The sequence below is a fragment of the Monodelphis domestica genome, chromosome 7 (assembly GCF_027887165.1).
Source record: "Monodelphis domestica isolate mMonDom1 chromosome 7, mMonDom1.pri, whole genome shotgun sequence".
Classification (NCBI taxonomy): domain Eukaryota; kingdom Metazoa; phylum Chordata; class Mammalia; order Didelphimorphia; family Didelphidae; genus Monodelphis; species Monodelphis domestica.
In genome coordinates this window covers 91316804-91344606 of record NC_077233.1, presented here as the reverse complement: position 1 = coordinate 91344606, position 27803 = coordinate 91316804, and the positions used below count along the sequence as shown (strand labels likewise).

Below are 27803 nucleotides of genomic sequence, written 5' to 3'. Positions count from 1 at the left end.
GTCTGGCTTGAGGCCCCTGAAATGTGGGGACTAGAAAAGATTCAGCAAGATCTTATGCTTGTCCTACAATAACGCCCTCCTCCCTCCACATCCCCAAGCCTCGACACTGACAGCAGGAAGGGCTCTCAGCAAGCATTTATTAAGTGTGTCCTATATAACAGGCACTGGCCAAAGCCAAAAGATATAAAGTAAGCAAAAACTGCCCCTCCCCTCCTGGAGCTTACGTTCTAACAGGGTGGGCAGCATATGTAAACCGGAATATCAATACAGAGTAGGCAGAAGGTAACCTTCGAGGGGTGGCCTCACCCTCTGGAAACCCCAGGACAGGCCTGGAGAAGGTGCTGTTGGAGCTGCATCTGACAGGAAGCCAGAACACCTGGCTCAGGTGAGGACCAGTAAGAAGAGCCCAAGATGGGTGGAGACAAGACAGGCCAACAACATGGTGGGCGGGTCGCCAGAGAGGCCATTTCCTCTCCACCTTCTTCAGCTCAGTTTTATGACTTTGTTTATCCAGTCAACATACATGGAGATCCGCAGGAAGATAGCGGGCCATCCAGGGCGGGCACAGACGCGGTTTGGGATTATGATTCCCTCTAAGACCCAACAGTCGTGAGTGTAGCAGGCCAGTGGGCCTCCATAGTCCCCCTGGAAGGAGAAGAAATGGCACAAGTGAAGACTTCAAGTTTGGGGAATGCTAAGAAGGGAAAATCAAGGGCCTCCACTGCCCAATGGACAGACTGCAGCTCTGTTAAAGGGACAAGGCCTCAACTTCCCCATCCCTGGAACAGCATGGCGTAGTGGACAATGCCAGACTTGGAGTCATGAAGACCCTGCTTCCAAGCCCACCTGTAGGCTAGTCGCAAGCTCTCTGGCCTTCACTTACCTCCTCTATAAAATGAGTTGGACTAGATGGCCTTATCTTACAGCTTCAAACCTGTGATCTTTGGATCTCACTATAGGGGGCTTGAATAGGGTGGAACCGAATTTCTGAGATTCATCCAGGTTCATTCTTGGCATACAAGGCACGGGTGGAAATCTGGGGCTCAAGCTAACTGTCCTTCTGCTTTTCATGCCTCAAGAAAGGACCTGTGGGGTAGGATCCTTCCCAGGCATAAACTCCATGGCCAGTGGGACTTGGTATTCTGCTGTCAATCCAAAGTCAACCCTGCTTGGGGCCTGAGTATCATCTAAGTAAGGGAATTCTGTAGGGCAGCTCCTACCCTTCCCCTAGCTCCCAAAGCTCCACCTCACCATACCTCACAGGCCCCTACTGGAACCATGGGGCTCATGGTACACAATTCATTCTTTTTCACTTTGCCCCGATGCTTGATATTGCACTCTTCATTGGTGATGACTCGAAGCCTGGCTACATTCAAGACTGTGTCATTGCCAGTTCCTGGAGAAAAATAGAATAGTTGGGTACCATCCCAACACCACATAGCCAATGAAAGGCCCTACAATCCATTGCCTCCCGGATTCAGGATGAGCAGAAATAGAAGGGAAAAGAACCATTAAGACATTCTAGAAAAAGGCCTCCAACCTCTATACCCTTTTACCCAACAAAACCACTATTGGGCCTTTGCTCCAAAGAGGTCAATAAAAGAGAAAACAGACCCATATGTATGAAAATGTTTCTAGAAGCTTTTTGGTGGCAAAGGACTGGAAATGATAAAGATGTGCCTATCAATTAGGAAATGGCTAAACAAATTATGCTATAATTTTGTTTTGTGCTATAAAAAATAATGAAAGGTATGGTTCAGAGAATCCTGGGTATTTTTTTAACTGATGCAGAGGGAAATGAGCAGAACCTGGAGAACAATTTATGCAATAAGAATATTATAAAGACATAACTTTGAAAGAATTAAGAACTCTGACTAACTACAATTTTAGAGGAATTCTACTCACCTTTGAATGAGGAACATTTTTTTGGACATCACCAATATGAGAATTTGTTTTGCCTCTATGCATATTTGTTACAAAGATTTTATTATTATTTTTTCCCAGTGAGGCAGAAGTAGAAGAGAAAATAGAAAAAAAAATTAAGAACAAAAAGAAAATGACCACCAGCTCAAGGATTCAACAAGACTTAGGTTTGGCCTGAGTCACCTGAGATGACTCATTGGTCTCTTCTAGGAGTGATCCAGAGAAATCTTTCAACATGTGGGAAGGATAAGGAATGAGGATGAATGGGTGGATAGGACTTAGATAAGCAAGGGAAGGGAGGGGGGTCCCATTTACAGAGAACCCTTTTAAACAAAGATGTGGAGAAGGATAATGGTCAAGTTTGGAGAAGTAAGAGGGGCCAGATCCTGCAGAATCCTGAATGTTAAACTAGGCCAAAGAATTTGGAATTTCACCTGTGGCAGGAGGGAGAGGATGAAGCCAAGGTGGTGGAATAAAAGGACAGAAAGCTGGAACTGCTATGAGGATTCTCTCAAACCAACCTTAAAATAATGCCTCAACACAATCAAATGTAACAGACTTCTACTAGTAGCAATATAATGATCCAGGAGAATTCTTATGACTTATGAGAAAGGGGGACTTATGAGAAAGAACATTATCCATATCCAGATAAAGAGCTGTGGGAGTAGAAGCACAGAAGAAAAAATATATGATTGATCATAACTTTTATGGAGATATGATTGGGGTTTTGGCTTTTAAATGATCACTCTATTGGAAATATGGAAATGGGTTTTGAACAATGATACATGTATAACCCAGTAGAATTGCTTGTCAGCTCTGGGAAGTGGGAGAGAAGAGGGGAGGGAAGGAATATGAATCATGTAACCATGGGAAAATATTCTAAATACATAATTTAATTTTTAAAAATCAAATTAAAAAATAATGCCTCAAAACAAATATTGAAGTGACAGAGCCAACAAGGGGACAGGGTGCAGAAAATTACTTGGAAGGTACACAGGACAGTCTATAGTGCACTGGACTGGTGTAAGCCCAGAGTGAGGTTCCAAGTCTCTGCCCAAACTGGCAATGAAGACTCCAACCCCAGCACAATGCCAGTTCAAGGCAGTCTACTTGCAGTGTGCCTGGCTAATGCTAGCCTAAGGGGAGGCCCAGAGCATTGCCCAAGCCTGCTCTGAGGCCCCAAGCCATAATGCAAGGCAGTCTGAAACTTACTTGGCCTGTGTAAGCCCAGAGTGAGGCCCAGAGCCCCTGCCTAGGCTTGAGGTGAGGCCCTGAGCCCCAGCAAAAAAGGTAGCTCTCAGTGCTCTGAGCCCTGCAAGCCATCAGAAATCCCTAGAGGAGATTGAATCAGCAGTGGGAAATGATGTTCAGAGCTCCCAACCCACAGGCCTTCATATTACCTTGAAAGAACTGAGACTTGCAGAAACCCAGAATTAGAGCTGAGAGTAACAGCAAGGAAAAACTAAAGTTTAAGACAGTGCCTCCATTACCCTGAGAACAGAGCCCACCTTTGAGATAAAAGTAAAGTTAACTGGAAAAATGAGCAAATAAGCAAAAATCAAAACAAAAATAAAACAAACACACAAAACCATAAAAAATTATTGTGGAGACAAAGATGAGCAAGGTACAGACTCAGAAGGGGACAGTGAGATCAAAGTAGTCACACACAAAACTTCAAAGAAAAATGGGACTTGGTCTCAAGCTCTGGAAGAGCTCAAAAAAGAATTCAAAACTCAAATATAAAGCAAAAGAAAAATGGAGAAGAGAAATGAAAGTAATGCAAGAAGAAGAACCAGTTTTAAAAGGAGAATTTGCCAAATAGAAAAAGAGGTACAAAAATTCAATGAAGAAAAGAGTTTCTTAAGATATTTGGCCAAATGGAAAAAGAGGTTCAGAAGCTCACAGAAGAAAATAATTTCTCAAAAATAGAATTGGTCAAATAGAAGATAATGACTTTATAAGCCATCAAGAAACAACAAAATCAAATAAAAAGAATGAAAAACTTGAAGTAAATATGAAATATTGAAAAAAATTGACCTGGAAAATAGTTCCAGGAAAGGTATCTAAGTATTACTGAACTACCTAAAAGTCATGATTTAAAAAAAAAAAAAAAGCCTAGACATCATATTATAAGAAAATAGCCTTGATAGTCTTTTTTTTTTTTCATTTTTTATTTTTATTTGGTCAATTTCAAAGATTATTCCTTGGTTACAAAAATCATTCTATTCCTCCCTCCCTTTCCCCCACCCCTCCCATAGCCGATGGCACAATTCCACTGATTATTACATGTGTCCTTGATCAGAACCCATTCAGCCTTGATATTCTTGATCAAGAAAATAAAATAGAAATAGAAATTGAAAGAATCCACCAATCACCTTCTGAAATAAATCCCCAAATGACAATTCCCAGGAATATTATGGCTAAATTAAAGAGCTCTGAGGCCAAGGAGAAAATATCATGAAATCATAGTCAGGATTACATAAGACATAGCAACTTCTATTTTAAAGGATTCAAAGTCTCTACTAGCAGAATGACCCAGGCGAATTCTGAGGGATTTATGAGAAAGAACACTATCCACATCCAAAGAAAGAACTGTGGGAGTAGAAATACAAAAGAAAAACATCTGCTTGATCACATGGTTTGATGGGGGCATGATTGGGGATGTAGACTCTACATGATCACTCTATTGCAAATATTAATAATATGGAAATAAGTCTTGATCAATGAGACATGTAAAACCCAGTGGAATTGCTCATTGGATATGGGAAGGGGGAGGAAGAAGGGAGGGAGGGAAAGAACATGAATCATGTAACCATGGAAAAATATTCTAAATTAATTAAATAATTTTTTTAAAATTAAAGGATTGGAATGCTTGGAATATGATATTCTGAAAGGTGAAGGAACTAGGTTCACAACCAAGAATCATCTACCCATCAAAACTAAGTATATTCTTTCAGTGGAAAAAATGATCATTGAATGAAATAGAAGGTTTCCAAGTATTTCTGATAAAGAGACCAGATCTAAACACAAAATTTGATGTCCACATGCAAGACTTAAGGGAAACATAAAGAACTACTATTAAAAAAGAGAACATTTAAGGGATTCAATAAAGTTTAACTGTCTATATTCCAACATGAAAAAATGATTATTTGTAATTCTTTAAATGTTTTTTTTTCATTATCAGAGCAGTTAGAAGGAGTATACATAGACTGAAGGTGTGGGAGTAAGCTGTTTAGGACGTGCATCATCTGAAGTAAAAAGAAGTAGCAATTGTTATCTCAAAGCTAAAATGAAAATAGATCTAATTAAAAGATAAGGAAGGAAGAATGCATCTTGATAAAAGGTGCTATAGACAATGAAGTGATATCAATACTAAACATATATGCACCAAATGATAAAGGCTCCAAAATTTTAAAGGGAAACTTAAAGGAGCTTCAGGAGGAAATAGACAATAAAGCTATATTTGTAGGGGACCTCAACCTTCCCCTCTCAGAATTAGATAAATCTAACCAAAAAATAATCAAGAAAGAAGTAAAGGAAGTGAATGAAATTTTAGAAAAGTTAGATTTAATACATCTCTGGAGAAAATTTAAATGGGGATAAAAGGGAATATGCCTTATTTTCCCCAGTACATAGCACATACACAAAAACTGACCATATACTAAAGCATAAAAACTTTACAACCAAATACAGAAAAGCAGAAATAATAAATGCATCTGTTTCAGATTAATGTAATAAAAATCATAATAAGTGTATGAAAAGATAAAAATTCATTGGAAACTGAATTATTCTAAAAAAAAGGTGGGCCAAAGAACAAATTATGGAAATAATAATTTAATTCAAGACAGTGACAATAAGGAGGCAATATATCAAAATTTATGCAATACAGACAAAATAATACTTAGGGAAATTTTAAATCTCTGAATGCTTGCATCAATAAAAGAGAAAAATATCAATGAATTGGACATGCAGTTAAGAAAATTAGGAAAAGAACAAAATAGAAATCCCCAATTAAAGACTAAATTAGAAATCCTAAAAATCAAAGGAAAAATTAGTTAAAATTAAAAGTAAAAGAACTATTGAACTACAAATAAGACTAGGAGTATTAAAAAAAAACAAAGTAGACAGAGCATTGGTTAATTTGATTTAAAGAAGGAAAGAAGAAAATTCAAATTACCAGTATTAAAAAATGAAAAGAGTGAATTCACCACCAATGAAGAAGAAATTAAAGCAATCATTAGGACTTATTTTGCTCAGTATTATAACAATAAATATGACAATCTGGGTGAAATGGATGATTTTTTACAAAAATATAAATCGCCCAGATTAACAAAAGAGGAAATAGAATACTTAAATAAATAATCTCATCTCAGAAAAAGTAATTGAAAAAGCCATCAAAAGAACTCCCTAAGAAAAAATCCCCAGGACCAGATGGATTCAAAAGTGAATTCTATCAAACATTTAAAGAACAATTAATCCCAATACTATAAAAACTATTTGTCAAAATAGAAAAAGGAGTTCAAACCAAATTCTTTTTATGACACAAATATGGTGCTGACACCTAAGCCAGGAAGATCAAAAACAAAGACAGAAAAGTATAGGCCAATTTCCATAATGAATATGAATGCAAAAATCTTAAACAAAATGCTAGCAAAGAGACTAGAGCAATATATCATAAGGATTATCCTCTATGGTGAATTTATACCAAGAATGCAAGGCTAGTTTAATAGGAAAAACCATCCGCATAATTTATCAGATAGATAGAGAGAATGGGGAAAGTAGGAAGAGAGACTGATTTGGGGAAATGATGAGTTTTTAGTTCAAATCTTGTGGAGTTTGAGGCGGCAGTGGGACATCTAGATGGAGATGACCTGTAAGTTCTGGAGAGAATGAGCTTGAACTCAGAAGATATTTCAAAGTCATCAACACAGGGGTGGGTTATTGAAGGCGCTAGAGTGGATGAGGCTGACAACATGCAGAAAGTAGAAAGAGGAAAGGAGCCTAAGTCATGAGCCTCAGGCAGTGCCTGCATTTAAACAACAGCAGAAAGGAAGGAGATCCCATCAAAGAGTGGCCTTAGAAGGGTCTATGGATGGATGAAGACATGGGTTAACGTTACCATTGGTCTCTCCCCAGCCAGCAATCTCACACTGGGTATTATCTGGCACCATGTAGCTTTCAGGGGGTAGACAAATAAGGGCCACACGGTTGTTAAGCACTGCAGGTCTGTAGGGACAACACAAAAGAGAGGGGGGGAAATATTCAAATCAAAGTCCATTTCTGTAATAACAAATAGAGCCTGGTCTCAGGAAAATTCAGTAGTGCCTCAGTTACTGCACAGAAACTAGTGTGTGTGGGGGGTGAAATGTCCCTCAAATCAGGGGATCCGTGTGTGCCATGAATGTAGTTGGAGAATGGGTGAGAGGCCAGGTGACCCAGAGGATAGAATCTCATACCAAGGTGACAGGAAGACCTGGATCTAAATGCCACCTCAGACACTTGCTAGCTATCTGTTCGACATTGAGCAAGTTGCTTATTTCTCAGAGCCTCAGTTTCCTTACCTGTGAAATGGGATTGATAATAATAATACGAACCCACCTCACACAGTGATCATGAGGCTCAAATGAGAGATAAAGTACTTTGCAAACTTTAGTATTCTTTATAAATATGAGTTTTTAGAATGGAAAGAGCCAATCTCTTTCTAGAGTTAGTCATACAACTCCAATTGCCTATTAGACATTTCAAAGTAGACATTCATTACCCAACTATCTCTAAATCAGAACTCATCTTCCCCCCCCACCCTAAACCATCTTCTGTCTCCAGAACATCCCCATTTCGGGCAGGGACCCCACTATCTTTCCAGTTACTGAAGTTCAACACTTTATCCTCCACTCCGTAGTCTCTCTCATCCTCCAAGTCAGTCATTAAATCTTATAATCTCTACCTCTCTCTCATTCCTGCCACCAGCCTCTGTGGTTTTTTCAGGCTCTCTGTCCCTCATCACTGCCCCCCTGGGATTTCCCAATAGCTCCCTCCTTGGTCTCTTTGCCTCATCTGCTCCAAGTCATTCTCCACAAGCTGCTTAAGTGATTTTGCCAGTGATGGTCTGACCAGTCAGTCCTCCCATACAGTAAGCGATGACTCCCTGTTGCCTCCAAGATCCAACATGAACCCAGCACCTTTCCAGGCTTCTACACTCATCCCCTTATCATACTTGACCAAACCAGTGGTCTCACTAGTTTTCACACCCAATACTTCATCTCCAGTCACCCTGAATTTACCCATTTCCTATACCTAGAATCCATTCCCTCCTCACCCCTGACTTAAAACCCTTTGAGTTTCTTTGAAAACTTGGCACAAGTGCCATCTCCAGGAAGCCTTTACTGATTTCACCAGCTTCTAATGACCTTCCTTTTGCCCTCCCTTTCCCGTGACCTCATATTTATTTCATATGTATTCGGGATATATTTTTATATAAGTTTTTATATAGGGACTTCTGGGTATATCCTCACTGGTAGATACCACAGTCAGGAGGATTTGAGATTCTCCAAACTAGCCGGAATCAGACCAATCCATAGTGGGCTTAGGGGACAAAAGCCAGATAGAATAGCTAACTTGTTCATCATTTCTGTTGAGCCCAATTCTTTATTTGAGGTTTTCTTGGCAAAGATACTGGAGTGGTTTGACATTTCCTTCTCCAGCTCACTTTACAAATGAAGGAATGGAAGCAAACAGCGTTAAATTGTTTGCCCAGGGTCACACAGTTAGTGAATATCTAAGACCAGATTTGAATTCAAGATGAGTCTTCCAAGTACCTGCTACTATATCCACCACACTTAGCTCTTCTGGCTTGAATCATTTAGGACTGGGCAAATCACCACTCCCTGTTTTTTATTTTTAAAATTTCTCAAATTCCTTTGCCCTGTTCTATTACTTCTGGACACCCGTCTTCTCACTAACTTTGTGTCCAAGTCTTAAAAAACATTCTTGTTTAGCTAGCAACAGGGCAAAAGAAGGGAAAGACCAGTTGGCCAAAGGCTAGTTTCCCTTAGGCCAACTCTAAGGAGATGAGCTGTTATTTTTAAGAAACTGAAATTGAAGGCCTGTGCATTTTTCATGTAGACCTAGCCTGCTGTGGACCTTCTGCCTACCTTCCTATGTAACTGCCTTTCTTAGCTAACTGACTTAACCCTATTGAAGAAAAACAACAGGTCTGTAGTTTTCCCTGTCACCAGAATCAGAGTACTTCAGCCTAGTAACAAGAGCAGCTGTGAGGCTGCGGCCACATTCCCTCCCTTCCAAGGACACTGGCCATCCCAGTTAGCAGGTCCTTTGAGGCAGGCCAACTTTATTTAGTTATTTGTTTGTTTATGTATTTATAATAACACATTTCTGCATGAGTTTTCCAAAGCTATATGATCCATATGGTCTCCCTCTCTTCTTCCCTCCTCCTTCCCAGAGCCGACAAGCACTTCAATCTAGGTAATAATATGTGTTGACCCATTCTGGATGGCAATTTGGAATTATGCCCAAAGGGCTTTAATTGACTGCCTGCCCTTTGTATAATTGAAAATCTGTTACCCTAAAAAAGAACTACAATTCCCAGGAGCCCACTGACTTCCTGTCATTATGTACTTCCTGTAGACAGGGTATAAATATTCAGTGGGCCATCCTGCTCTCCCTCTTTGGCTTGCAGCAAACATGGTGGTGGTAGTAACTTAAGTTCAGAGATTTTAAATGGGCTAATCAGCCATGGATATGTGGTCTTTATTTTGTATCCTCTATTCCTTGATTTCTAATGATCATTAATAAATCTCCTAAAAATAAATATTTTTATTATTGAGATCTAATTTTAATTTTTACATCTTTGACCCAGTCACACTACTTCCCCCAAAGAGATCATAAGGAAAAAGACTTGTACAAGAATATTCATAGCTGTGCTCTTTGTGGTGGCAAAAAATTAGAAAATGAGGGGATGCCCTTCGATTGGGGAATGGCTGAACAAACTGTGGTATCTGTTGGTGATGGAATACTATTATGCTCAAAGGAATAATAAACTGGAGGAATTCCATGTGAACTGGAACAACCTCCAGGAAAGTGAAAGGAGCAGAACCAGGAGAACCTTATACACAGAGACTGATACACTGTGGTACAATTGAATGTAATGGACTTCTCTACTAGCAGCAATGCAGTGATCCAGGACAATTCTGAGGGACTTATGAGAAGGAACATTATCCACAATCAAGAACTGTAGGAGTAGAAACGCAGAAGAAAAACAACTGCGTGATCACACAGGTCAATGGGGATATGATTGGGGATGTAGACTAAGCGATATGGAAATGGGTCTTGATCAATGACACATGTAAAACCCTGTGGAATTGCTCATTGGCTACAGGATGGGGGGAGGAAAAGAACATGAATCATGTAACCATGGAAAAATATTCTATATTAATTAATGAAATGAAATGTTTTTAAGACAAAAAAATAATACATGTTGGCCAACCTTTTTGCTAACATTCTTCCCCCACCCACAGGTACCTTTCTAGCTTGATCATGATGAGCTGGGAGCCCGGAGGACCACACACCATCTTCATCAGGGGGATCTTTTGTAGTCCAGGATCACTAGACTGAGGGTTCTTAAAAAGTGTGCCCAGCCAGGCCTCGTAGCCAGTGAGGGAGGCATGACTGGAGGTAAAGAATTGGGATATTCACTGATTCTCTGAAGCCAGAGCAAACACATTCCTCCTTCCCCACCCTTATCATTAGGGAGCTTCCAAGTCTGGTGAGGGAGATGAGTAAGAAACACGTGGACTGGAGGGAAATAAGTCCTTGTAAAAGGGGGGAAATGTGATCAGGAGAAAAGAATTGGCTTGGGAAATGGGTTGAGTAGACCCAAGGTTAAAACTGGAATTGGTTTTACATTTGGCGTATAAAAGTAGGCAGATGAATCAGGTGGGTTTGGGCTAAGGGTGGGCAAGGTACCTCGGACAGAGCCCTAAACCAAGTGCCCTGTGATTCCTTGAAAAGCAGAAAAGGTCCCTTACCAGGATGGGAAGCACTGGAGAGCTGAGACCACCCACTGGTCCTTCACCAGAGACCCGCCACAGAAGTGCTGGCCTTGCCTAGGATACAATAGGTGGGTGGGTTGGGGCAGAGTCATCAATGCAGGTGGAAGAACATACTCCACCCTCCAACCCCTCACACAGTGGCTTAGATCACCCAAAGGTGCTCTCCCAAAGGACTTGGGTCCATGGTCTTCTACAAGGTCAGAAGCCTTTTCCACAAAGGTAGCATGAAAGAATGACCATAGAGTCAGCTCCTAAAATATAGTGCCTGGCACACAGTAGGCACCTAATAAATAGAGTTTTTTAAACCCCTACTTTCTTTCTTAGTAACTCTAAGACAGAAAGACAGGGTTAGTTAAGTGACTTGCCCAGGGTCACACAACTAAGACACATCTGAGGCCAGATTTGAACCCAGGTCCTCACAACTCTGGGCTTAACATTCTGTCCACTGTGCCACCTAGCTTCTCCTTAATCAATGCTTATTGACTTGACTTAGAAGCAGAAAGACCCAGGTTCAAGCCCTACCTCTGACAATGTGACCCTGGGCAAGTCATTGAACCATTAAGCAACTCTTAAGCTGTAAGTTGAAGAGAAGATGCCAAGTCACATTTCTAGAGCCAACAATGACAGCTTCCAACATGTTTGGGGGGTCAAACTCACCGGTTCCTCAGGCTGACGGTCCAGGGTGAGTTTCCAGGATGGCCCCCCACAACCCGCAACAGCCTAGATCTCCTCTCCTCTCTCTTGCCACACTCCTGAAAGAGCACTGGGTCTGGGAGCAGGGAGGGAAAGAGGAGAAAAGTGTTGGGAGCTGGGCCTGGGGGAGGAGGAGTCCTGGCTGCCCTCAGAGTTAGGGAGGCAGAGAGATGAGGGGTTAGGGAAAAGAGACAGGGATGGGGAAGGGGCTCTGGTACCCTAAGAAGCGGGGGGAGTCAGAAGGGAATAGGGATGGGTAAGAGGGTTGAGGGTAAGCAGGGTAAGAGGGCTAAGACCCCCCTTGGGAAGTGAAGTGAAAAGGGGTAACGGTGGCTCAGTGGATAGAGTGCCAGGCTTGGATCTGGAGAACCTGGGTTCAAATCTGGCCTCCGACATTTCCCAGCCCAGTGACCAAGTGACCCCAGTGGCCTAGCCCTGGCCCTTGGGTATTAGAGTTGTTACTAAGACAGAAAGTAAGAATTAAAAGAAGCAGCAGGGGAAGTGGGGAGGGAATAGGGATGGGAGCTCTCTGCAGCTCTCAGCAGCTCCCTGCTGCCTGTCCTTGGAGGCGAGAGTCTTCTAGCCCTCACAACGCCCAGTAGGCAGGTGGGTGGGCAGGTCCTGAGTCACCTGAGGTTGCCAGGATGGATGTCTTTGGATCATTACCTGAAAAAAGGAAGGTAAGACCAGAAGTCATCACATCAAAGTAGGTCGCAAAGGCAATAGCTCAGTCAAATTCTGCTCCAAGGGCAGTGAGAAATTCCAGTCCCAGGTTATCCTCTGGTTTGAGGGGAAAGGAAAGTCCCTGCAGCAAAACCTTCCCCCATCCCCATCCCACGCCACCCCCAGCAGCCCACCAGGATCTCTTCCCCCTTTGGAGAGAACTCAGTCCTTGAAAGGCAGTATGGAATAGTGAGCAGGTCAAGAGTTAGTCAGAGGATCTGGGTTTGCATCCTACTTCAATTTTCTCAACTATAAAACAAAATGGTTACCCTCTGGGGTCTCTTCCAGATCACAGTCATGGGGTCTTAGTTTTCCCTTATCTTGTCTCTAGTAGGGAGTCTTACTTTCCCTGTGGGACCATAAGCTTTGTGAAGGCAAGGACCAGCTTTTAGATGTGTTTCTTGGGCACAAAGTTCCATAAAATGCCTGCTGTTGGTTCATGCATAAAAATATTCTGCTCCTCGCAAACCAATAAAGAAAGTGGAAGGAGGGGCACAGCTAGGTGGCACAGTGGATAGGGCACCAAGTCTGGAGTCAGGAGGACCCAAGTTCAAATCTGGCCTCAGACACCTCCTAGTTGGGATCCTGGGCAAGTCACCAAACCTCGTTTGCCAAGCCCTTGTCCTTCTCTTAGAGCTGTTACTGAAACAGAAACTAAGGGTTTAAAACAAAAAAGGAAATGGGATGGCCTGTTTGAGGCTAGGATTGGATACAGGGGGACTCACTGCACGGCTTGAGGGCACAGTAGTCAAACGGGGTTCCAGGATCCATAGTGTAGCACCAGGGACCATATCTGTCTCCATCTGGGTTCCGACAGAAATTCTCTTCCAACTGTGGATGGGTGGTAGGCGTGAACCTTGAGATGGGGGGTAGGGGGGTGGAGAGGGAGATTCCAATCACCCTTCCAGACCCTTGGAGCCTTCCCCACCCCCAATCTGTCTCCAGAGTTCTCTTGGTCTCAAAGACCTTCATCATCCCTTCAGATCCTCAGATAGAGCCATGGGCAGAGATGAGAAAAGACTAGACAGTCGGTCCCAAGGTAGGGACTAAGCTTAAGCAGGGTGGGTGTGGAAGAAGCCAGAAGTGACACCCTTCCTTCCCTCTGCCCCAGGACTCACTGAGGCTTGTGAGGCGTCTCCTGGGACCAGTGCTGGCAGATAATCCCTTTCCGGGTCTTATTAACAGAGCCCCGGTACTGCTCCCCATTTTCATAGTAACACTCTGTAGAATCAAGGCAAAGAAGAGAGGTTCACCGTCCTCCAAGTGACCAGCCTGGGAGGGGGGTGAAGGGAGGGGGAGGAATAGGGACACTTAGAGCCCTCCAGCCAATCCCAAGCCCTTGCTGGAGTGCTGCCTCACCTTCTATCTTGATGTCATCAGGACAGCGCTTGATTTGGAAACAGAAGGCCACACGCATGCCAGGCCGAGAAGTGAAGCACCATGGGGCCTCTGAACCATCTGGATTCCGACAGAAATTTTCCCGTAAGTCCCTGGGGATGGAGACATAAATAACTAAAAATTCTTGCACCTAGGGCAAGAAGCACAAAAGGCATCTTAAGATCAACTTGTTCGACAATTCCAGTGGAGAAAGAGAACTCACAATATAATACTCCTAATACAGGAAGAGAAGGGGAGAGAAAAGAGATCCTGGGATACTAAGGGCCATGAATTACTAAGAGGGAAGGGAAGAGTCAGGGAAGGGGACAGGGAAGAGCTGGGGCAGGAAAGGAAGTGGACCATTTGGTGACCAATTATTCTTGCTCTCTGCACACGAAATTTATTTGTTTCTGCCTGTTGAAGAAAGTACAAGTGCTCCAGCATCCCTTAAAATTTTGAGCCCCAAGTCCAAGTCCCAGTTACCCACCCTAGTTACAGCTGAGGACAGGGGAGAGTGAGGAAGATCCCAAAGTTCAGCCCAGGAAGCAAGGAATGATCTTATCCAAAAAGGAGTCTGCTGCTTCATCTTCTCTCCATATCCGAGGTGAGTAATAAATACTTGTTCATCAACTGGGCAGTCAGTGATGGAGTGTATGAAAGCATGGAAGGAATGAGTTTTTAGGACAAGGGTGGAAATGCAAGCATACTTGTAAGCAGAAGGGCAGGAACCAACAGAGAGGGAGAGATCCCTGAACACAAGGAGGGGATGATTGACAAGGCAAAGTCCAGGAGATGGGCAAGAATGGAATCAGGACCACCTCTAGAGGCAAGGCTACTTCTTTGGAGACTGGGGTAGGGAGAAAGTCATCCAGAACATAGAGAGATTACAGAGACATTGATGAGTGGAAGAGAGGTGGTAAAAGCATTCCCATCAGCTTGGCAGAATGACCAGAATGCTGGGTGTGCAGTCCATGGACCAGGGTTTGAATCCAAGCTTTAGCTACTTATTGTCCAGGTAACTTGGGCAAGTCCTCTCTTCCCTCCCTGTTCTTTTTTTCCCCCCAAACTCTTACCTTCCATCTTAGAATCAATATTGTCTATTGGTTCTAAGGCAGAAGATCAGTAAGGGCTTGGCAATGGGGATCAAGTGGCTTGCCCAGGATCATACAGCTCAGAAGTATCTGAGCTCCCTCTGTTCTTAAATGACAGGGATGGACTTGTTTTCTCCAAAGTCCTTGTCAGCTCTAAATCCTACAGAGAACCTCACCCTTTCCAGGAAATTAGGAGAGGAAGTCGTCTACAGAAGGGTGTCATGTGGGAGGAGATTTGGGGGTTTGAAGAAAAGGTTTAGAACAACTGCTGCATGGAGTATGGTGGGGAAGGATAAAATGTGAATAAAAAGATCACACTGCAACAAGGAAGCTGTTGGAGTGAGGGGGAGCCCAGTGTCTGGCTGTTCCAACTATGTGTGAATAAACAATCACACACTTTCACATTCACATGCGTGTGTATGCACATCTATCTCTGTCTTCTCTCTGTCTCCATCTCTCTCATCTTTTCTATCTCATTCTTTCTGTCTCTGTCTGACTCCAACTCATCCTTCTCTGTCTTGTCTCTGTCTTGTTCTGTTTCTGTTTTCCTTGTCTCCATCTCTATCTCTCTCTCCCTGCTTCTGTTTGTCTGTCTGGTTCTTTTCCAAGACTCACTTGCATTCATAGTTCTCAGGCAAAAAGTGATGCTGGTGAGGGGTCTGGGCATCCCAGCGCTGGCAGGGGATCCCTGTAGCCGTGGTATTGGCCGTTCCTCGATAGTTCTCCCCTTTTCCCTTGAAGCAGTTGTGGGTGGTGTGCTTGGGTGGTGACTGTCGCCGTTTTTGCCCTGAACAGACAGATGCAAGGGCTTAGAGTGAGACCTGATGCCAGTCCCCTCCAGGGAGGTCACAGGCCTCTGTGGACCCTCGCTGACTCATTGGAACAATCTCAATCTCCTCCTTTTCTCTTGGCTTCTTGTCTTATTCCTTCCTTAGCCTAGGGCCAGGCCTCCTAAGGATGGACCCAGGAAAGGTACTCTGTGAAGCCTTGCAGACAAGACACATCACAGTGAGGTGGAAAGGATTGTGGAATTTAGAGTCAGAAAATCTCCATCCAAATCCTATGCCCAATCACTTACTACCTAGGTGATCCCATTCCCCTTGTCAGTATCAGTTTCCTCCTCTATAAGATGACTTTAAGACGCTCTCCAATTCTAAAGCCAATGAGTCTATATACCCAAGGTCCCAAGCCCCAGCTGCCATTTTAACCCCTCGGCTCTAAGGAACCGGGTAGAGTCTAGATACACCGTACCTTCTTGTAGGGGGAGGTGGAGGTAGCTATGGGCTTCCCCCCAATAGCTTAGCCTTCCCCATGGTCAGGATTCTCTCCTCTACACACATTGCTCACTCACCGCATCTGGGGATGCTGCAGAATTCTCGTTCACGCTGTGGGTCTGTGGTGTAACACCAGGGGCGCTCTGAGCTGTCTGGGTTTCGACAGTAGTTATCATCTAGGTTCTTGTCTGGATACCTGGGGCAGGCAAGAGTAATGGTTGTCTTAGGAACCCCTCACCCTGCTCCAAAGAAGGAGAGCAGAGAATGAGCCCATCCCATGATCCCTGCTGTCTTCCCCCATCTTCTAGTAGGGATGGGGAGGAAGGACAGAGAGAAAGGGGGAACCTGCTGATGGTGTCAATGAGGCTAAGCTTCCCCTGGGCCTCAGATGGCTCCCTGACATGCATACATACCTAGGAACCCAAAGGACTTGTCCTCCTACTCCCTGCCCCCATACTGCCCAGAAGTGCCACTTGGTACCCAACTCCCCCTCCCAGCCCAGAATCCTACTTGTTGGGATTGTAGGGATGCCTATGAGGATACTGGAGATCCCAGCGCTGACACTCTTGACCTGACTCTGTGTAATCTAGAGAACCTCGATAATCCTCCCCATTACAGGTGAAGCAGGTAGCTGTGGAGACAGGGTCACATAATTAGAATGACTCGCGTTTTTATAGGGTTTTCTTATCAGCCACCCTGAGTGCTAGATAGTACCAGGACTGGGCCATCAGGCCTATGTGTTTATTTTTAGCAAACTCCCACGTAAAGAAACCCCCATTTCCAATGTAGACCAGCACCTGCTCTGCAATTTAGAATCTTAGAGTTCCTGGGAACACTGAGTAAAATGACTTACTCAAGGTCATGCAGCTACTAAGTAGCAGAGGCAAGATTTGAACGCAGGTCTTCTAATTCCAGGTCTACAGCTCTTTCCCCAAGACCACACTCTTCATCCATGAATGATTATGATATATTTCTCAAGATGTCCCCCCCAGGGCTTTTTCAGGGCCATGGGGGAGTCCTGAGAGTTTATATCCAAGTAATTATTTTTACCTTAAAGATGCTACATCTTCTATCCTGTCCTAGAAGCAATGGGAGATGGATGCTCTGAGGGAGTCCATTACATGTTGGGGGTGGAATGGGAAGAGGGAGCAGACACCCTGGCTTAGCGTGGTGGGGATACAAAGGAAAGTACCTGGGACTCACCCTTCTGACAAGTCTTGATACCACAAGTCTGAAATCGGATCTTGGGGTTGGTGGTATAACACCAGGGGCCCTGCTGGTCACTGTCAGGGTTGCGACAATAGTTCTTCTCCAGGCCATTTTGGGAATTTGGAGTATATCTGAGGAGGGAAAAGGGTGAAGAACCATTACGGGGAGGAAAGATTAAGCTTGTTCTGCTTGGCCCCAAAGAGCTCAAAGGACTTCCTAGGAGCAGGGAACAGAAGGTTCAAGAAGTCAGATTTGGCTTCAACATAAGGAAAAATTTCCTGGCAATTAGATGTCTGAAAGTGGAATGGATTAGTTGCCTTAGAGTTTAATAAACTGCCCATCACTGGAGCCCTGGATGGTCTCTTATTGGGGATGCTGGGAAGGTAATTACTCTTTAGGACTTAAGGGATCCCTTAGATCCCTGCCAATCCTGACCTTCTGTGGTCAATTCCCCAAAGGAAGGGCAGCTTAGGGGGCACCAAGTCTCTGTATTCTGTTCCTACTCATGGCAAAGGTAGAAGGAAAGAGGAATTAAGAAGGGCTCTAGGGAAAGTGGATTTTATAGTATATGTGAGGGTGTCTCCTGAAACCCCAGGGATCCTCTGAAAAGGGAAGTTGTTTATAGAAACCCTAGGGCCAGGGTAGCATGGACACAGCCCAGGCTTAGAGGTATTAGGAGTAGAAGTGGGGAGGATCCTCTTCCTGGTTTGTTTGTTTTTTTATCTACCAGATCTAACTTCTCCAAAGACCATTTTGCTCTACCACTCCAGTCCTGGCTTCACCTCTTCTGTCTAATTAAGTAATGAATACAGATGCCCTTTCTCAAGGGAAAAGCACACACAGCCATCATCTGCCCAAGGGTTGACCTTTTGAGGGAGTGGAGAAATAGCAGACTCTTGCCCTAACACCCTCCCTCCTCTTTTCCCCCCAGCCCAAAGTCCAGAAGAGCTCTCAAACTTGTGGTCTGCCGGGAATTTTTGGTTCCAGTGTTGACAGGAGATGCCACCAATAGTGGTCGAAACAGTGCCCCGGTAACTGATCCCGTTGTTCACGATGCAATCCCGCACATAATCTGTGGGAAATACCCCATTACCACAGAGTCAAATACTCAGAGGTTTGGCTCCAAGAAGCTGGGTCCACCCTACAACTCAACAAATTGGAGTGTCATTGATTGGAATAACTGCCTAACCCATTCCCTGTCCTGCTTCTATCTGACATAACCTATTCCATACAGGCTTTCCAAGTCATCTTTGGTTTGTTCTCCCCCGCCAAATCACAATTAGAAAATCTTTAAAGTATTGTTTCCTATTGCCTACCAGTGTTTAAAATTCCTGATCTTGATGAGGAAAAAAGTCCTTGGCAATTGGGCTCCAAATTATCTATTCATCCTGACCATAATGCTCTACTTTACTCACTCAAGTCAAAATGGGCCACTCACAGTGCTACCCCATAATTCTCATCTTATTCTCTCCCATCCTACATCTAAGTGGTACTCACACTGCCCTCCTTGCTTGGAATAGATTTCCTCTCTCCTCCTTCCCCCAACACTTTTCTGCTGAAATTCCATCCTTCCTTTAAGGCTTATGTGAGGGTCTAGCTCCTTTATGAAGTCTTCCTTGACACTTCTTTACTGCCAAAAATGATCTCATTCTTCTCTTTTTTACTTTCCTTCCTCTCCCTCTCTGTATCCCTCTCTTCCTTCCTTCCTTCCTTCCTTCCTTCCTTCCTTCCTTCCTTCCTTCCTTCCTTCCTTCCTTCCTTCCTTCCTTCCTTCCTTCCTTCCTTCCTTCCCCTTTCCTTTTCTCTTAGAGTCAATACTGGGTATTGGCCCCAAGACAGAAGATCAGTAAGAACTGGGCAATGGAGATTAAGTGACTTGCCCAGGGTTACAGAGCTATAAAGTGTCTGAGACCAGATTTAAACCCAGGATGTCCCATCTCTAGTCTTGGCTCTCAGTTCATTGAGCCATCTAGCTGCCTCTTTGCCTTTACTTCTTTACTCTTTGTATTATGGCTATTTTTGTATACAGGATCGTGGTTATGGATTAGGGAGGGGCCTCAGAGGTCATTTAGTTTAATTCCTTCATTTAGCAAATGAGAAAATTGAGACCCAACGAGTCTAAGAGTCTTGCCCAAGATCTCATGAATAGTAAATGATCCAGGTGGGATTTGAGTCCAGGTCTTCTTACTCCAAGCTCTTTTCACTGTAACACATTACTTTTTATGTCAGGTTCTCTTCTATTCACCAACCCCATTAGACTGTAAACTCCTTAAGAGTGTAAGAGTAATGGTTATTTGGCCAGTATTTGTCAGAATCAGGCTTTTAACCCAGATCTTCATAATTCTAAGATTGGCTTACCCTTTATTAACTCTTCCATAATTAATATGTGTGAATATACACATATACTCAATATATGATCCTTACATGGTAATGTCATTTTGGTCCTATTTGAGTACAAAGGACAACAACCAACTAACCATACTCATGTATGTGTGTATACATATACTTATTCAAGTATATACACACATAAATACATTTTATATACATGTATGTATATGTGTAACTATTAGAAATAAACTTAACTTCTTTCTATAAATTTTTTTTTTAAACCCTTACCTTCCGTCTTGGAGTCAATACTGTGTATTGGCTCCAAGGCAGAAGAGTGGTAAGGGCTAGGCAATGGGGGTCAAGTGACTTGCCCAGGGTCACACAGCTGGGAAGTGTCTGAGGCCGGATTTGAACCTAGGACCTCCCGTCTCTAGGCCTGGCTCTCAATCCACTGAGCTACCCAGCTGCCCCCCTTTCTATAAATTTTTGACAAAATAGAAAAAGAAGAGCCCAAGGGCAAGGTTTTATATGGCTTTGTGTCACTAGCACCAAGGACAGCTCTTCAAACAAAGCTGGCACTATAAAATGCTTTATAAATTCAATTGAAGGCCCAGTAATTCAGTGAGCATGTAAAGATAAGTAACACTGTGCAAGGAAGTAAGGGCTGGGGCATCCAAGAGGACCCAGAGGAGGGGAATAAATGGGAGGAGGAGTTGTCCATCAGCAGCCCCTGATTTTCTTCTATTTAGCTGAATTCTATTCCCAGCAAATAACCCTATGCAATGCCCTCTGGTGGACTTTATTATTTCTCCCTGACATCTAGGGAGGTAGGTGGTCTGCAACAGGGGGCCCAGGTCTCTGGCTTTTCTCTTCTCTGTTTCCAGACTCCCAAAGCTTCCTTCCAGCTCTGTCCCTAAGCTGGACTTACCTTTCTTCTGGTAAAGGTCATACTCCACATTCTTCTGGAGCTGGGTCTGATCAGAGTGTTGGGTCCAAGACAATAGTTGGCATCCCTGGTTCCTTGGGGTAAAGTGGAAAGCACTGGGGGGGAATGGTCGTAAGTCATTAGATGAAAGCCCCAGAAACATTTTTCTCTCTCCCTTTCCCCTGATACATGGACCTAGGAATGTAGTAACAGGTTCTTTTTTTTTCAAATATAATCTTATTTTAAAAAAATATTTTCCATGGTTACATGATTCATGTTCTCTCCTTCCCCTCTTCCCTGCCCCCTCCTGAAGCTGACAAACAATTCCACTGAATTATACATGTATTAGCGCTCAAAACCTATTTCCATATTATTCATCTTTATAAGAGAGTAATCTTTTAAAACCAAAACCCCAAATCATATACTCATGTAAACAAGTGACAAATCACATGTTTTTCTTCTGTGTTTCTACTCCCACAGTTCTCTCTAGATGTGGATAGTGTTCTTTCTCATACGTCCCTCAGGATTGTCCTGGGATCATTGCATTGCTATTAGTAGCAAAGTCCATTACATTTGATCATTCCACAATGTTCCACTTTCTGTGTACAATATTCTCCTGGTTCTGCTCATTTCACTGTGCATCAGTTCATGGAGGTCCTTCCAGCTTTTATAGAAATCAAGTGATTCACCATTCCTTATAGCACAATAGTATCCCATCACTATCATATACCACAATTTGTTCAACCATTCCCCCAATCGAGGGGCATCTCATTTTCCAATTTTTTGCCCTGGTGACAGATTCTTGGAGCTCCTACTTCCAATCCAGATAGTATTGATTTGTCTGAGAGCAACAAGTTTGAGAAACCCTTGGAGGACCAACCAAGGGAGAGAAAAAGAAACAATCCCATACTGGTCCCTGGATCCTCAAACCGAGGTTTAGAGGAGGATATCTCTTTAGGCTTTTCTCATACCTCATTGGACTAATTTCTGAATCTAGGGTCTTCCTTCTTTCATCTTCCCTATGTTGGAATTTACTTCTTCTAGTTTTCTTGGTTCTAACTAAATCCAGGGAGATGACTATGGTGAGGGGTATGGCTAGTATGTCAGTGGCTTACATGGGCAAAAAAAAAAAAGTGAGACAGAGACTACAGTTAGTTATGAGGCAGAATTTCTTTAGAGTTCTCAATGACTGAACTCAGAGCAGTCTGAAATGTCTTTAGCTATAATGACAATCAGTATCAGAAGGGTCTCTCTTACAAGCTTGCAGGATTAGTTGGTTGTTATATCAAATTACATTTGGGGGATCAAACTTTATTAGCTAAGTGAACATAGAGAAGTTGGCAGATCAGTGGCCCAATGGATCCGGCACTGGAGTTCAGAAAACCTGAGGCCAAAATCTAGTCTCAGACACATACTAACTCTGTGACCCTAGGCTGGTCACTAAATGTCTTCTGCCAAAGAGATAAAGGGAAAAAGGGGAAAGGACTTACTTGTACAAAAATATTTTTAACAGCTCTTTTTGTAGTGGCAAAGAATTGGAAATTAAAGGAATATCCATCAATTGGAGAATGGTTGAATAAACTGTGGTACATATTGATATTAGAATACTAGTCTACTATAAGAAATGAACAAGATGATTGCAGAAAGAACTGGAAAGACCTACATGAACTGATGCAGAGTAGAATAAGTAGAACCAGGAAAACATTGTACACTGGAACTACAATATTGTGAAATGATCAGCAATGCAATGATGCAGGACAATCTGAGGGACTTATGACAAAGGATGCTATCCCACCTCCAGAGAAAAAACTGTTTGAGTCAGAATGTAGATCAAAGCATACTATTTTTCACTTTGGTTTATTTGGGTTTTTGGTTTTATATGATTATTCTTTTACAAACATGAACAATATGGGAATATGTTTTGCCTGATGATACATGTATAAGCCAGATTGAATTGCTTGCCATCTCTGGGAAGGGGGAGGGAAGAAAGGGAGGAAGACAATTTGGATCTATAATTTTGGAAAACATGCAGAAATTTGATATTACATGTAATTGATAAAATATATTTACCAAGAAAAATCTCCTCTGCCCAAATTTACTTATCTATAAAATGCATGTAATAATACATACTCTACTTACCTCAGGGTTGCTATGAGGAAAGTATTAGATTTACCTTAAAGTGGTGAAGGCTAGGGGGCAGCTGGGTAACTTAGTGGATTGAAAGCCAGGCCCAGAGACAGGAGCCTGTGTTCAAATCTGACTTCAGATACTTCCTAGCTTTGGTTCCTAGTATTGGTTCCACTCTCAGGAGCCTGTGTTCAAATCTGACTTCAGATACTTCCTAGCTTTGGTTCCTAGTATTGGTTCCACTCTCAGGAGCCTGTGTTCAAATCTGACTTCAGATACTTCCTAGCTCAAAGCTTTGAACACAGGTTTGAACACAGGCTCCTGTCTCTGGGCCTGGCTTTCAATCCACTAAGTTACCCAGCTGCCCCCAAGGTAAGGGTTTAAAAAAAAAGTGGTACAGAATATGTTATTATTGCTATTATTAATATCCAGTCTATGATAGGGTAATTTTCTTCCACAGTCATCTGAGATGAGTTTCCTCTAGTATATGGTTTCTGAACACACAAATTCTCTCTGGCCTGGTAAGCAAACCTTAGAAAGCCCCACCCCAGTGGTATAGAGTAGGTGGACATAGGCTAGAAAGGAAGGAGGGTCCAGAAGCCAGACTTGGACGTCTAGGAAGGGGCAAGAGAAAAAGAAAAAATCATTCCAAAGCAAGGGTAGCTGCTATCTGAGTCCAAGAAACCCAGTAGGCTCAGGGACCAACAGGGAAGGCAGCTTGTGGAACAGTATGGAGCACACTAGACTCTGAGTCAGAAGGACCCAGCTGTATGTCCTGGAATCCTTTAGCCTCTGGTCTGTCTCCTTATCTGTAAAATGAAGGGAGTCAGTAGCCTCTAAGGTCCCTTCTGGCTCTACATCTATGATCTTATGACCCTTGGGGTTCAATACCTGGTTTGGGATAAGGTGATCTGGGGAGTTTAGAACTTAGAAAAGGAGAAAGCCGTGAGGCCAAAGGCCAAAAGATCCCTGCATCTGTTCAGGCACCAAGACCTCAATCCAGGGCCAGTTCCTTTTCAGAGGTAAAGTGGGGAGGGGAAGATATTGATGAACAAGGAGCTAAGGATCTACCTAGGAGCCTGAGGAGAGAGGCAAGGGCCCTTCTAGTCTCTTTCTTCCTCTCCTTTTCCCATCTTTTCTCACCGGCAGTCCAGGTGTTGGTTACAGTGCTGTGCACATTCTTCCACATTCATCACAGTCTTCCAGGCCTCCACTCGGTGGGATGGGTGGTGCAGTTCCATGGCACTTAAAGACTGGAAGTCATTGAGTGGTGACCTTGTCCCTGGAGGCCATGGAGAGGGACAGTCAGGCAGGCCCCTTAGTCCCTTCACTTGTTGATAATATATGCATATGTTCATAGGAATATCTGTATATATGTGACTAAGTCTGCAGGAGAAGCCATGCAGGGAAGAGTGATTAAAACTGTCTCAGGACTGGGGAATTGCCAAGGAGTAAGAAAATTTCTGCAAGATGGAAAGGTTTATGGGCCAAGAGACCTGGAACTCCTTTAAGTTAAAGAAGTAGACACCAGGCATAGGATGATGGTTGTGGACAAGTGAAGCCAACCATAGCCTAGTGAGACTGAGGGAGGGAACAGTTTGTCTTGTGGGGCCAGTGGGACAGAACTCAAGCTCTGACCAGACTCCAGCCCTGGGAATCAGCAAACAGGGAATCACAGATGATTTGACAAAGCCTGAAAAACCCCCCATGATGCAAAACTCTGGGAAACACAGACTCTCAGAAAAACTGAGGCCATAGCTCAGCTGAAGTTAGACACATAGTTCACTCCCCACCTGAGGTCTCAAATCCCTCCCTCTGTAACTGAATGTTCCTGTAAAATCACTGATATATATATATATATATGTTCTTTGGGAATTTGGGTTAGATGGTTACATATTGATTGATTAGCCTATAGAAAACTCTGTCTAGATTTGATGGGTAAACCAGATCCATAGTACTATCTTGTAAATCATTACCTTTCATTGTATATGTGATTGTTTGTATGTGATGTATATGTGCTTTTTCAGCCCTCCTGATCCCTGCTTTGTTCTCATTTATTTTCTTTCATTTCCTTTTCCCCTACTTGGGGACCTGTGAATGATTTGACAGGGACAACTTATCAACATTACACTATAAGCTTTTTGGGAGGAGTCTTTGACTTTCTTTGAACTTCCTTTTATATCTTCCTCACACTCTGGAACCTCTCTTTTAGTTCCATGCATGTGACAGCCCTCTTCTGCAGTCTTGCACCAGACTTTTGCAAAAGCTACTGCCTGTCTTTTCTCTCTTTTACAGTGCTTAATAATGCTAGTAACTAGGGTAGCTTAGTGGTTTTGTGGATGGAGAATCAGGCCTGAAGATTGGAGGTTTTGGGCTCAAATCTGACTTCAGATACTTCCTAGCTATGTGATCCAAGTTAAGTCATTTAACCTCATTTGCCTAGGCCTTATCACTCTTCTGCCTTAGAACCTTGGAACCAATACTTAGTATCAATTCTAAGACAGAACATAAGGGGTTAAAAATGCTAGTGACTGGTTGCTAGATGTGTCATGTCTTCAGAGACCTCTTGGCATATTGTCAAGATGCCATGGAAGAAGGAGCAGCCTCTGGAAGTATCAGGCTAGGAAGGGTCCTACCTTTCTTCTCCTCCTGTCCTCCTCTCCATGATTGAACTTTGGGGGAGAGACTCTTCAATATGAGGGCCAAAGCAGGGGAAAGGAAATAGGATCTCTCGTCTTGCTGGAGGATCCACACTTGGGATCCTGGGAAACTTTCCTATCCCCTAGTGTTTGCCTTCCCAGGCTTATCAAACTGTCCCAAGTCCTGGTGCCAAGGAGACAGGGAAACGACTGAAAGTATGGTTGACTCCCCCATGATGATAGAGTAGGAGTCCCTGTAGGGCTGCTTTGGGTAAGAAAATGATTCCTGAAGCCTAGGAGCTCTCAATATGGTCTTATACCACAAGTAGATCAATGGGCTCTGCTCCTAGATCAGGAAAGCCAGGGAGAGGACTACCTGTTTAGCCTCCAGCTGGAGGTCCATGCATTCCTGGAAATGCCTCTGCCATCCCCCAGTCCTTTGATTTTCTCTCCCTCAAAAGTTTACCATCCTGTTACTTAAATGCCCTTGGAGAAGAACTAGGTTGGTAGGTGATGAGTTTGGGGCCAACATTCACAGGGGAGGATTTCTTTCCCCTGAAGTCCAGTCATGGAGAGTAGGGGAGGAAGGGAAGTAGGGCCCTTCCTAGCCTGATGCTGTTCCCAGAAGCTGCCCTCTCTTCCTGGGCATCATGATGATGTGCCAAGAGGCTTCTAAAGATCAGAAACATCTGTTAGTTATAGTCATCTGCTACTTTCTACTGAGTTGCTTGAGCCATGAGAACAGAACTCCCTGGTCTGCAAGATCCAAGGACCCTTCTGCTCCCATGAGAAAGCAACATTTTTTTAATGGTTGGAGAACTGGAGAACCTCTGTCCTGATACATTCTAGTTTTCTCTGTTTTCACCTTTATAAAATGGGAGGGTTGATTAACCATTCTTTCTGAGGTCCTTTCCATCTCTTGATAGTCTATGACTCTCTTACAGTTGGACTCCATCCATGTCCACTCAATTTTAGAAAGAGTTGAATGAGTCACTTCTCCTCAGTTTCCTCTTCTGCAAAACTAAGGCTCATAGGATTATAGATTTAGAACTGGAAGGAAACTTAGTTGTCCCCTAAACCAAGTGTCTCATTTGATAAAGGAGGAAAACAGGACCTTTTACAAAGAGAATAAACTGAGCTAGACTCTAGGAGGTCTTTTCCAGTGCTAACAGGATGCTCAGAGAGGTTTTGTTGATTTGAGTTTTATTGTGTGGGGACCTTAGGGAGAGTTAGCACCAAGCTCTTTTTCAACAGAGCTCTCCCAAAACATCCTTCTGTTTGCTCTAAAGTTTTACCACTTCCCTAGACTCCCCAGACACTCAGAATGAAGAAACCACTGACCTTAGCTCCTAATGATCAGGAATTTGTTTAAATAGGAAGCTATCAAATGTGACGCAAAGCAGGACACCAAGTTGGTGTCCTAAGACCCTGTTTCCCATCTCCCTTTCTTTGAGGATATCTTTTGTGCCCATAGCCCTAGCAAAGTTTGTGGTGCTTGTACCAAGTCCAACAATTTCCTAGAGTTTTCCTACTTAAGCTCTGTATGTGTCTGTGTGTGTGTGTGAGCACACATCCCTGTTATTAGCTCAGGTGTATTTATGAGGCTCATCTTGGAGCCATAGGTGGTGGTAGTGGCCTGGTCCCTTGGGGTTGGATAGAATAAGTGGTGGCCCAATTCCATTGTTGAAGGGAACCAGGGAGGAGAGGCAAGACACTGTATGTGCATGCATGCCTGTGCCTACCAGTTGCTGCAGGCAGGAGCAGAAAAAGGGACAGAGAGGGAGACAGGGACTAAGGCAGGAGCCAAAATGAGGTACCAGAGTCTTGGAGAAGAGGGCAGAGGCATTTGTATTGGGGGCCTCCCTTCCTCCCTTTACCCACACCCGAGGAATTAGAGGAAAGAAGCTCACCTGAAGTGCTGGCACACAGGTTCGAGAGCAGGAGGACCACGAGGGGCCACATTCTCCCTGTTTTAGGATTTCCTGGATCAGGCTGACCATGGGCACCTTTCTGCCCCTCTCACCCACTTCCTTCAACCCTGGAGAGGCTGTATCAAGTCCCCGGAGTCTCTTCTCCTTAGCCCGCACTGTTCAATCTCAGAATGTACTTGCCTCTGCTGACAAGCCCCACCCAGAACAGCTCCCTATCTTGGGCCAAGGAAAGGGGAGGGACTAGGGAGGATTCTTGAGGGAAAAGATCCACTGGGGCTGGGGCTAGTGGGAAGGGATCCCAGCATCCATCCCTTCCCAATCCATCCAGCTATAGGAGCTGTCCCAGATAACTTGGCCTCTGCTCTCACTCTACAAACAGTTCCCTGGAGGTGCCTTCCCCACCCCTACTCCGGGAAGCAAAATTGTGAAATCTGTCTATGGGAATCTCCGATCGGGCTATCTACCAGGCAGCACGAGATTTAGGAAAGGTCCAGG

General features: G+C 43.6%; 2 protein-coding genes across 2 annotated transcripts in view; one reads left to right on the top strand and one right to left on the bottom strand.

Moving 5' to 3' along the window:
* Positions 1-118: 118 nt before the first annotated feature.
* On the bottom strand, positions 119-27803 carry MST1 (macrophage stimulating 1). Its single transcript, XM_007499861.3, has 18 exons — positions 27288-27803; positions 23882-24020; positions 20615-20727; positions 18316-18430; positions 17353-17489; positions 16660-16780; positions 16227-16345; positions 15491-15662; positions 13767-13897; positions 13526-13628; positions 13133-13263; positions 12315-12350; positions 11649-11760; positions 10968-11045; positions 10462-10608; positions 7043-7149; positions 1257-1396; positions 119-645 (listed from the first exon to the last, which is right to left on the bottom strand). Exons 1-18 carry the CDS (start codon positions 27337-27339, stop codon positions 484-486), a joined length of 2115 nt encoding a protein of 704 aa, XP_007499923.2. The 5' UTR covers positions 27340-27803; the 3' UTR covers positions 119-483.
* Positions 13824-27803, top strand: part of RNF123 (ring finger protein 123) — a 155352-nt gene continuing 141372 nt past the window's right edge. The window contains exon 1 of the mRNA XM_056805050.1: positions 13824-14388. The gene's annotated coding sequence lies outside the window, so the exon portion shown is untranslated. The remainder of the gene's footprint in view (positions 14389-27803) is intronic.

What these genes read in the sequence shown, in the direction of transcription:
- MST1 (XM_007499861.3), bottom strand. Translation starts at nt 27,339, where the DNA reads ATGTGGCCCCTCGTGGTCCTCCTGCTCTCGAACCTGTGTGCCAGCACT. An exon ending in TATCAAGACTTGTCAGAAGG is followed by an intron (nt 16,781 to 17,352) that starts GTGAGTCCCAGG and finishes CTGTCTCCACAG; the next exon opens with CTACCTGCTTCACCTGTAAT. An exon ending in TTCCAGTAGGGGCCTGTGAG is followed by an intron (nt 646 to 1,256) that starts GTATGGTGAGGT and finishes TTCTCCTTCCAG; the next exon opens with GGGGACTATGGAGGCCCACT.